Source organism: Sprattus sprattus, assembly GCF_963457725.1.
Source record: "Sprattus sprattus genome assembly, chromosome: 17".
In the NCBI taxonomy this organism is placed as follows: Eukaryota; Metazoa; Chordata; class Actinopteri; order Clupeiformes; family Clupeidae; genus Sprattus; species Sprattus sprattus.
In genome coordinates, this window is record NC_137915.1 from 16,869,374 (window position 1) to 16,881,564 (window position 12,191).

The 12,191-nt window shown below is 42.7% G+C and overlaps 1 protein-coding gene across 1 annotated transcript in view; it reads left to right on the forward strand.

Moving 5' to 3' along the window:
• Positions 1-796: 796 nt before the first annotated feature.
• Positions 797-12,191, forward strand: part of oxsr1b (oxidative stress responsive kinase 1b) — a 72,399-nt gene continuing 61,004 nt past the window's right edge. Inside the window, exon 1 of the mRNA XM_080855401.1 lies at positions 797-1,013. Within this exon, the coding sequence (XP_080711527.1) occupies positions 944-1,013 (70 nt within the window). The 5' untranslated portion in view covers positions 797-943. The remainder of the gene's footprint in view (positions 1,014-12,191) is intronic.

The window sequence follows — 12,191 nt, forward strand, 5'->3', positions numbered from 1 at the left end:
AAGTATGCTAAGGGATATACGTCGAGAAACGTTAGTCAATACTGAACAGTTTCTCAAAACACGTTTTCTCTTTACATGACCTAGGCTACGTAGTTTGCGTAAACGCGCAGGAGGATGTGCCATTTGACAGCACAGGCGAAATAACCAATCAGCAGCCGTGTGTAGTGTCGCTCTTTAAAGGCGGAAGTTCCGAGCAAACCATCCTGCTTAGAAAGGGCTACACGGGTTGGTTCTGTTTTATATTTGATTGACAGCACACACCACCATATATGAAGCTAAGAATTTCTTCTGGACCAATTATCGCACACCGTGCACACGGATGAAAATAAGCTACTGCAATTTCTTGGACTCCAGACTTCGCCATGTTAGTTGTGACGTTTATGTGGAGTTGTTACTTCACGAGAAATTCTCTTTAAGAACTAAGAGTTTTTGTCGGAAGTAAGATTTGATACAATGTTACGGTGAAGTCAAAAAGCATCCAGTAGGTACACACACAAAAACTGTACGTTTTAATGTAGATTCTGAAATTGTTCAATTTTGACATCAAGAGCAGGTCATTTGCTGTTTCTTTTTCGACCACTGCAACTTGACGCCTATAGTAGCAGATATTGTAAATATGTCCCGCATGTCCGAAGTTTTAATCCCCTCTTTCAAATAAGGGCAGTGTGACCTAGCACTAATGATATCTCTCTCCACACAAAACATGGAGGCCATCTGACTCCACCTCAGCTCACGACAAGAATGTGGTAGGCGGGGGCTGTGGCGCAAGTGGCAAACTTTGGGAATGATGGTAGAGGCTGCACTGGATCGCAACTGAGGGAACTAACCGTTGCTGGACGGCCTGGAATAACATTTCCATTTTATTTCCAGAAAACCACAGCAGCCATAGTCTTTGGGTCCAACAGTGTCTTCGCGACAGCACGGCCTCAGATAATTTTAAGCCATGTCAGAGGACCTGAGCTCCCAACCCTGGTCCATCAACAAGGATGATTACGAGCTACAGGAGGTGATTGGTGAGTATGTACACAGTAGCTTGCTACCCCATTGCTTTTGGGCTATATGTATGTGAATGCTGATAATAGGCTGACTTAAGCACGTGCGTAACAGAAATTGCCCTTCGACTAATATCATGCGAGACCGATTGGTGACTGTTTCCTTGTTATGGTGTCACCATAGTCTCCCGTTGCATTCCAAGAAAGAAATATCAGAATAAGGATTTTTAACTCAGCAATGATAGCTAATGATTTAAGCTCAGCTTCCTGGCGGTAGTCCTCTGACTGTGTAAAACACTTTCCTATTACAACATTGTTGTTAAGTACAGTGGGCGAAACAAAAACTCAAAGCTCGTTTCCTCTGCATTGAATCATTAGTGGGATCAGGGGAAAGTACTATCCTCGTACGTTGGAGTGATTCTGGGTGACTTGAGATGTCAAGACACTCAAATAGCACATATTTGCTAGTTGACTCCGCTGTTTCCAAGCAAATACTCGAAGTGGGTGGTACTGCTATGTCTTAGACAGAATTTACCAGTGGTACAGCCAGGCAAAGGGGTTAGTCAACCGTTTGTGTCAGAGCAGAGACGAGTGATATTGTGGGGGTGAAAGTTTTGATAACAAAGTGGTGACTGTAAACGATAAGAGAAATACGCATATTGCAGTAGCTACAGAACTAGGGAGCATATGTCACGCCCACCCTACGTGAAATGCTCGTAACGTTAGCTCTCTGACGCATTTGACGTTCAGTTTTTAACTGTGTGTGTTGATATCAACTGTTTTACTTTATGCAGTCCTGCTTAGTTTAGTAACTTAGTTTATCTGCTGCTAGTTAAGTATAATAAGTTAAGGTCCGTGCGTGTCAGGTACTATTAACATATTGTAGCTAGCTAGCTAGCTCTTCAAGCGCATGCACAAGGTAAAGCGTAACCTGCGCTTCCCTGGTAATCTTGGAACCGCCCAGAGTTGCTGCAGATAAAGAAGTGGTATACCATGTGGATAGTCTGAAAAGGGGAAAACCCACGTCTTTAATTAATAAATTGAAGCAAAAGATTGGGCGGTTTATTGTAAAAGTCCTCGAACATCTTACGAAGACCGTTCGTAGTTATTAATTTTACACGAACTTGAACAGAATTAAATCATGCTGAAATATACTTCAGCCAAACTGCCTGGAGCTTGATAGCAAAATGTCACAGCACCATTACTTGGCGCAGCGTCGAAAAAAAATGCTTTTTCGTTTTACAAAACAACCCTGTTTATAAAGTGTACACACGTGTGTGTGTGTGTGTGTGTGTGTGTGTGTGTGTGTTGGGGGGGGGGGGGGGGGGGGGAGGAGAAGTTAATATTGAAGTCAAAATCGGTCTGTGTTGTCAATCTTACCTAATTACTGGTTTGAAACATTTAAAATATAGCCTACTTTGGGTATAAGAAGACAAGGAACCTGATATATTCTTATATATTCTTTTGTTTGTTACTTATATGCCCCATTTTCCATACTTAGCCATTGAATCATTTCTGGTGTTACAAGTAGCAAATGACATACAGTCACGTGTTGGCCTTACTGAGTATTGCTCAGCGGTATTTAGGCTTGTTGTGCAACTTTATTCGGACACCAAGCGGCGTCCACAAATTATGTAGATTATCTTGATTAATGGCAACCCAAAATTCCTGTTACTGTAAGGGGCTTTGGATAAAACATCTGGTTGTGTGTGGGTCAGGTTCACTGATCTCTGTTACCATGGAGCAGGTACTCAACAAATCATAAATGTTTTGTTTTATCGGTGCAGTTTTCAAAATTAGATATTTGGGCTAGGTCAAAATGAGCGTGACCAAATGAAGTCCACAGAATCACTTGCAGCTGCACTTGCAAAGGATTGTTCCATAAACATGGGAAACTATTCACCATTATTTCTACAGTAAATCATATCCAGAGTTATTCAAAATTAGACATGGCTTAATTTGAATTAGTAGGCCAAATTGCATTATGTTATGTTTCGTTCGTGAAAAATTCTTTACTTTGGAAAGTGTGGTGACTAATCACCCAGTGGATCTTGTTACTCTGCATGATTTGGTTGGAACACTTTGTTAAGTGGGCAATTAGGTGACAACACCAACAGCAGTATGCAGTTTGTTAGACTGAATCTCACAATACATTATCTCCTATTTAGCATAATCATTTATTTAATTTACAAACGGAACTTGTTATTGTAACATTTTAACCTACTTGTGTATTACACTATTGTGCCCACTGAAGTGATATCCAGTGTTGCTTTATAGCAAAACATATTGACCTAAACAGGTTCAATGGAAATTAAGAAAAACTTGTCAGATTTAATAACTCACTTAATTAATGTGGCAGTACTAGGCTATATGTTGCTTTCTAGTGCAGTTCATCCAGTTAGGTAATACAGTGGTGTGGATATTTTGACATCCATGATAACATCACTTAACTTACAAGGCTTGCCCCGTTTCATGTTGATATCAACTGCATTTAATGGCTTAACAGTGCATGTTAATCAAGACTGACCTACATGGTTCTATAAAAGAGCATTCAAGAAGTCACTCAACCTACGCCATAGTTTCGACTTCTCTCTGATGTCTTCATTGACATCTTTAAGACAATAAAAATAACACTCATATATTGACAGTCTGGCTGTGACTTAGGTATAATATTTGCTGAGATTACACAGCCTAAACATGTGTGGACCAAACACTGTTGTTGCTAATCAATATATACTTACTGCTGCATATCCATTATTAAACATGTTATTCTTATGTGTAAGGGCTCAGCCCTATCTTATGATGGCTTTAACCACTCTTCGGCACTTCGATTCGTATGTAGTTGTCATGAAGCGAATTGTGCCACTGCTCCCTCTAAACCTTTTGAAGTGCTTAGTAGTGCAAGACTCCCATCCAGCCCACTCCTTGTTAAATAACACATCATGGTATTTCCACAGTAGGAAAGTGTAGTTTTGTTTGAAGGTCAAAACCCACATCAGGCCTGTATGATGGCAAGTGCAGTGCAGCACAGTGCAGTGTTTCCCAAACACTATCCTCCCTTTGAAATCTGGCCAATCTGAGCTAATTCTTCATGGGCCGGTTCATTCTTCTGCCTGCCGTATTGTTTTGGGCTGTGCTCTCTCTAATCCAGTTACGTGGGAGGTCTTAGCCTGGGATTACTGCGGCTGTTCAACCTAAAGAGCACAGGAGAAAGCTACTCAATGCTATACTGGCCTGCACCTACAGTGCAGGACAATCTGGTCATCAGGGCGTGAGCTGGGATGGTTTGCCAGATACTGCATCTGCAGATTGCCCTGTCGGAAGTTTTTGGTAAAGGTTTGGCTTTCCGTGGGCATGTCAGCAGAATGCAGAATCACACAGTTGGTCACTAAATCAACATCGAAAGTCGCCAAGGTTCTTATGCAGGTTGAGAGAGGCTGGAAAAGTACGGATAATGTGGAAATGTTTCAGAATTAAAATATACTGTTGACAGGATGGTAGACAAATGGTATGCAGCATATACCCCAGAACAGCATGAAAAAAGAGTCGCACAAAGGTCCAGTCAGATCAAATTCTTTGCTCAAACTCAAATTACTTTATGGAAGTCAGTTCATTACCTTCACTCTTTATCAAGATGACCATTTCTAAATACTCAAGGTCAGTGCTTTTTTGTTTAGTTTGAAAAAGCAGTGAGAAGGTTTTTTAGTGTGTTGGAATGGGAGTGCAAGCCACATGCGGGTCTAGTGAACCGGCAATGAGAACCTGTAGAACCTGTCTGTTGCCTGCCCAGTAGGCTTACCGTTGTGGCCCGTAAACTTCTTGCCCGCAGAACAGCGTCTCTGTGCTGTCGCAGCATGTGCTCTGAAAGACATAGGCTGAAAACTCTCAGCAAGGCATAGTTTCATTTTATGACCTGCACTTTTTCTATTTCAATGTGGAGAGAAGCCTTCTCAGAGTCAAAACGTGTAATCCCTTTATGTCACAATGACAGAGAATTATTTGTCCTTTCATCAGCCAAGTTCCAGTAGATGAACATAGTATTGATTCTGAAGAAAATCAAGGTTGACTTGTATTTTCATTCAATGTAAAGTACCCAATCCTGACCCAACCTGTCTAGGTTTATGAAAACTCCCTGGAATTCTCAGGTTTCAACTTGACAGCAGGGGCATGTCTCCAGGGAGCAAGAGCATTTCAAGGAATGTTGGACTACTCAAAAAAAGTCTGTGTTATTTCAAGACCTTCGTTTTACCTGAATGTATTACACATAACCCTGACATTTCTAAGAAAACTTGGTCCACAGAGACTCCACCAGATAACGCCCTGCTTTGTAGTGTGTAAACTCCGATAAATGGCCTTTTTGTGCAGCAACCAGCTTGTGACGTGTCAGTGCGCAAGAAGGTCGATTAAGCCAGTGGAGAGGGTGGTTGTTGACAAGTCAGAGGCCAGGATGTTTGAGGCTTGAGGTATCTCAAGATTGGAGCTTATCCCCCCTCACGGTGAAGTTAATTAGCTTGGCTCGGCAACCCACCTACCTCAGATCATTAAAGCGGGTGATTCATTGTGGACTGTGTATTCTGCGTTTCCGTCACCTGCAAATAACCCTGTGTAATAATAACTTTGCTTCACATTAAGGCTTGTGAGGCAGTCCTGGATAGTGCAACAGTCGTGCCACTGAGTCACAGAGAAGACGGGAGCTGTCAAGACTTATCTGTTATTTGATATCAGCATTAAGTAGTTTGGACTTCAATCAAGCCTTTGATTATTCACATGCCTTGAAGTAGTCTATGCCCAGTGTCCGTGTGTACTGCATCTATTCACTGTCTAGTCCAGATCTCGTAGAATTGCGAGCCCAACGTTGTTTTTTGTTTTCTTATTTTAAATACTGTGGGCTACACAAGTCGAAGTGGTAGCATTAGGAAACTTGATAATCCTTAATGCCAGGCATTAAAGTCTGAGCAATAGAATCAGGTGCAAGCTCCCCTACCCCCTCATAGTGGCATCTGATTCATGGCAATATTGTTACGTAAACCTGCCAAACCCCTGCGAAGCATGAGTGACTGGCCTTTCTGGAAGTAGAACTAGCTGACAGCAGCACCTTTTAAAAAGGCCTTTACCACTTTATCAGTCTGCATATTTTTAAGCCTACTTCAACTGAATCAATAGTATTTTTTTTTTGTATGAAAATAAACTTAGGGTTTTCCTTTCCACCCTTGTCTATTGCAATTGTGTGTGGTAGTTGGAAATTGGCTGTTAAACCCTGATAAGAGCTGTCCCCTTCCGTTCCCCATTTGCTGTGCAGATTGAATGACAATCAGGTGACTCGTCTGAAACAGCAATTGCTCAGGTTACTGTCTTGACATTTCCGCCTGAACTGATGGTGGATATCTTCGAGAGGTTTGCCTATCTTGGCCCATGGCATCATGTTTAAAAACATATGCCCCTAGGAGAGAAACACTGAGACCTTTGAACTTTGACATAGCTAAGCCTCTTGTTTTAAGTAGTGACACTGTTTCCTCCAGGAGTGATGGTCATTATCTCTAACCTCAAGACCTTTTCTCCCTCACTGTATGGTATTGTTAAGTAGTTTTTATTTTCTATAAGCAGGGTGTTTGACCTAAATATGGGATTGTATGTGATGATGACTGCAAAATCTTTAAATTGCTTTGAGTGGTTTTACAGACACATTGATTCTTCTCAGTGGGATTTCACTCTCTTTGGCTCCTGCTGTTCCTGCTCTCAGCATGACCAGTTGAAGTTGGTTAAGACTTCAGTCCCATCTCCGGAGGTTAATTGCATCCATTCCCAGATGTCATCCTTGATTAGCGATGGAGAGAGGTTGATGTTGCCATCCTTGGATTAAGCAATTACATCTGCAAGGCATTCCCAAACATGCAATGCAAGTTTCCTGGGGTTTTATTTTTTTCAAGGCTGGAAAAGTTCCGCGCAGAAACGACTAGGCCTCTCCTGAGCATGCTCGGCTCAGCAGAGCTATTGTTTTGGTTTCTTCCCAGGGGGAACGAGGTCTTGTTATTACATGGTTCCCGCCCGCTCTTTCCACCTCAACGAGCATTGGATCTCATCGGATATAGCCAAAGCCTCGGAAAAAAAGCCCTGCGCTCCCTCCCACCCTGGGCCACCATCCTGGGCCTGCCTGGAAACGAACGACTGTCCGGTGTTATTTTGTATCCACTGGCAACCATGTTTTAGTCATTGCCTCATCTACACTCCGAGGGTGTCCCAGTGCAGGACCGCGACTCCATTTCGGATGATCAGAGGCAGAGAGTGCCGTAGCTTTCGCAGGGAAGTCCATCTGTACAGTTTGTTCACTGTAGTTAAGTTCTGGGATCTGTGGGGATTTTAGGGACAGGTCAGGAATCACTCTTCCACTGCCTGTGTCTATCCCCCTCTGTTAGGTGGCAACTGTTGGTGATTGTAAGCCAAGTGTGACATTTCTCATTGTACCTTGGAATAATGTGCGGAATGTGTGTGGGGCATGCCGAAGGAAATGCAATAAAGGTCCGCTGACGTCAGCGAAGGGTTTGGCCCCGGGAGGGCAGGAAATGCAAACAGAGAACAGAGAGCATGAAGGAGAGCATTGACACTCCGAAAGTGGCTTCTTCTCCTGCTCAAGGGCCTGATGTTTCGGGCCGACCCAGAGGACTTCTTTTGGGAGCTTAATTAATATCATTTGGGCCTCCACACCCTTCTGTAACCAACGTTCTAATTTGGTACTGAATTGATGTGTTTGTTGAAACGTAGGCCTGAGCTTGAGGTCACAGGCACATGCTTAATGTCCCGCATCAATCTTGACATGTAGCGTCAGTGCAGTGATTGTCGAAAATGTTGTTCTGCATCGCCTCCTTTGTTCGGTGTAACTAATGCACATTTGCTGTGTCATTACACAGAGGGGGTATTGCCAGTCCTTGTCCTGCTGTTGAGTGTCAGAGAGGTCTCCTCAGGTCAGACCACACAAGGGAGGCAAATTCCACAACTCTGTTGACCAGGTCGGTTCGGTTTTAAACGTCCCATGGTCACTTAGTTTAGATCACATGTAGGCCACATAGCCGACTTGCTTGAACACACCATAGTAGATAAGAAGCTGAGAATAGCCCCTAGTTTAATTAGTAGAGATGGTATATAGATTTGAGCTCAAGTTAAGTTTGAGTTTCAAGGATACTTTGTCAAATTCACTTTTTGAGACAGAAGAAAACAAGTAATAGTGTCTGCTTTCAGCTGAACATAAGATACTCATGCTGAGGCATTTTAATTGTCTAGAAGCATTACCTCAGATTAGATCAGGTTTTTGTAATCCATTGCGAGCTGTGTTTGAGTGTGTGTGTGTCTGTGTGAGTGTGAGTGTGTGTGTGTGTGTGTGTGTGTGTGTGTGTGTGTGTGTGTGTGTGTGTGTGTGTGTGTGTGTGTGTGTGGTCCTCTCTGCCCGTTTCCTGCACAGAAATATGATATCACTCACTAACTAGCCGCCTCGGTCAAGCTGAACTAAATGTGACTCAGAGACTCAGGCCTTCGAAGACGGAGCTTCTGGGTGGTAACCTGATATAGACCTCCTCTTCGTTTTCCCCGGGAGACTTCCATCTCCCGTCTAATGAGTGGGCTTCAAAGAGAAACCAGACAAATGAAAGGATTTGCTTCTTCCTGACAGTAAACACTCAAGCTGGCGACAGCAATCTATAGGGGAAGGGAACCATTTTAACGTATGGGGCCAGCATATTATACCTAGACGGACCTTATGCCTCCACATTGACAAGTGGACATATTAAACTGATGTGCATAGATGCCCAGAAGCAGATGCACAAATTCACTTCCCTTGTCACTGATATAGGGACAAGTGACCTTATGTAACCCTGAAGGACAGCTGCCATATGCTGCTCTTCCTGTGGCATATAAGTTACTCAACTTTACTTCTTCATATCAGGTCTTCTCCCTGTCCACACCTGTGATAAGTTTAGTGCTCCCATGTGACCCAGCTCCAGAAGCGAAAGGCAATAACATGTTGTGTGTATAGCCTACAGCGCAGTGCATGTAAGTGAAGATGACAACTTGACTCTCTGAATTTGCCACTGTTACATTGAAGGGACGAGCCTCAACAGTTTATTTGGTAGTGTTTTAATACTCCACTCCCCTTATTTAGTGTCACAACAACTTTTTGTTGGCATGCGTTGAATTCGTTTTTTTCTGCTCACGTAAGCTTGCCAGCTGGGTTGTAACCAAGTTATGTCAGCTGGTTCTTCTTTGCTTAAGTTCATTTAATGTGGTAACCTAGTAACCTAATATTAAATCATTTGATTTGGACAGTGTCCTTTCGAAATCTACTCTCAGTAGTAGCAAATGTTGTCCTAAGCTTTTCTATTTCTTTTAGCAAGCCGGAAACATTGCTTGCCAGGCTTGTAGTGAATGTTTTGTTCCATGGCCTCTCCTGAAAACTCAAAAGAAATACTGCAGAGCTTTCGCACTGCTTCATTTTTCAACTGGCAAAGTAGCAGACTCATAATTCTCCCTCAGTGGAAGATTTACGCAACACGATTGGCAGAAATATACTCAAAACGAAACCAGAAAAGGCCCAGAGTGTAATGCAGGGTATACAAATATATTGACTCGTGTCCAACCAATGTTTGTGTCAACGGTGCGACAGTCATATGCTAAAACACCACTGAGGATAAGAGTGCTTTGCAGTGGGCCTGTTTGATATTCAGAACATGTCTTATCGGGGAGAGTAGTTGATTAGGTTCCTGTTTGAATATATTCAAAAACGGCTTTAACTACTGCAGCACTTCCTACTGTTTTGACGCCTTTGATTTGCAGTTCAGAGAACGTCTGATGAACAGTGCAGACTCAGCCGGTTAGAATGCAGGAGGGTTCATTAAAGGGTTTCTCTGTAAGAGGGTCTTTTAAACTTGTTTGCTTGCGGGGGTCTAGTTCAGGTAAGGACATCTTGAAAATTAGTCTCTGCTGCTATTGTTCTCTTTCCGTTTTCTTTTCTTTTCTTTTTCAGAAAGCATTAAGGCATGGATTTGTTGAAAATGCCGCAGGCCGAAAGTAGGTTAACTTGAGAGAGACCTCATATTTTGAGAAATAACAATAACAGCTGGAACTGCGTCATTCCAATTTTTGTATTTGTCTATTTTGTGACCTGTGAACCCTGACCCATATATAGTCGTTTTGAGGATCACATACGCCTGTTGAGACAGGACCTTCTCTCCCTAGTGATGGGTGTCCATGACGACCATTTGTTTGTTTATGTGTGGGAATTTACACTCGACCTCTGTGTGGATGCTGGCAGGCCAACTCAAGCGCTGCCTCCCTTAGCACACTTACTGTCCATCCAGTATGTGCATCGTATGTGACCACTTGGGTAAAATATATCCATCAGTCACAACTGATATATCAATTGACCCTTCTGCGACCACTCCCCAAAACGGTAACTGATCAATCATAGCATAGCAACGGTTACTAAGCTCGGGACCTCAGTCAAGCAAGCCATTTTGATGAATGGAAGTCAATGAGAGAGACGTCTGCTCGAGAAGAGAAAATAAAACGTTGCGCTTATGGAGTGTGTAATTCTGACAGCCGATATCCAAAAAGGCTGGAGGGAGGGGTAACATTTTATCCCTTCCGGAAAACCAAGACCCAGAGAGAGAAATGCCTGCTGTGGATCAAACAATGTGGACGACCCCCCCATCAGCTGAATGTCAGCAACGTAAACAGAAGCACCTACTTTGTTCCAAGAAGCTATGTCGCTAAAATCTGCCCACTGCATCAATAGTGTGGTTTTGCATTGGGTTCAGGCTACATAACCTGCGTTGTAAAGAGGTAAAAAAAGATATCTTAGGAAGATGTTTTAGGAAATGTCACTATATTTTAGTTCATCAATCATACATGTTATACTCTTCTAGTAACATAGTACAGGGGTTTGTTGTGGGCCTTAGTTATGTAATACAAATGTTTAAGCACATTTGAGGTCCTCATGTGATTCTGGGACAGGCCAAGGCATGTCATGTCTCAAAAGTATTTCAGTTTTTAATTAAAATCAGATCTACTGCCTGCCTTTTTCCCTTCCATTTTTAATCTGTAGTACTCCTGCTGGGTCAATTAAAATGGCGAACAATGAGGACTTTTGTTAATATCTTGGCATACAGTGTGCCTAGGTGAGTGACGAAAGCTGATCAGACCTTGAGACTAGAAACCCACCGTATTGTACTATTGAAGATGAAGCCCTAAGCTATAATATGCTCATAACATGGTTATGTTTTATTAAAGATTTATGTCAAGTAGGCCTAATAACAGGTGCAATCTAGGCATCACCCCCAAGGTGACCTGATCATCCTACTGTGTAATATGGACAGTATACTGCTAAAGAAAAAAGAATCTAGCCTTTTAGCCATTTATATTTTCTTTCAGTACACCAGTTGGCATATGAGGTTTATACCCACAAAATCATGCGCGGTCATTTCCCGATCCCACTCCCCACCTCTTCTCTCCAGCTCATTTCTTGCCAAAACCTTCACTATCCTATCTGATTAAAGGCATCTTTAAAAATAGATGATATTTTCTTCTCACACCGTGTTAAAGAAGGAGACGCCCCAGATGCTTGTACACATAGTGTTCCCTCTATGAGCGAACCCACTCCTTACAGACGGCCCTGTATATTGGCTTCAGTGGCAACGTTTGCAGCCTGGCTGAGGGTTCTTTTTGTTTGTTTGTTTGTTTGTTTGTTTTTAAAGAGAGAGATGGAAGGACATGGATGGACGGATAGAGAGAGAGGGAGAGGAAGACCGGGATGGATGGAAAGAGAGAGAGAGAGAGAGAGAGAGAGATAGAAAGACATGGATGGATAGAGAGAGGGAGAGAGACAGAGACAGAGAGAGAGAGAGAGAGAGATAGAGACAGAAAGAGAGATGGGTAGACAGGGATGGATAGAGAGAGCGAGAGGTAGAAAGACATGGATGATAGAGAGAGAGAGAAAAAGACAGGGATGGATACAGAAAGAAAGAAAAACAGAGTGAGATAGAAAGATGAGGATAGATACAGAGAGAGAGATGGAATTAGACAAGAGAGTGATACAGAGATGGATATGTAGAGAGAGGAATCAAGGTAGAAAAAAGGTACAGATTGAGTGATGGAGAGAGGGTAGAGAGAGGCAGAGAGAGTGGTCCATGGTGAGACAGATGAGTAATGAGAGTG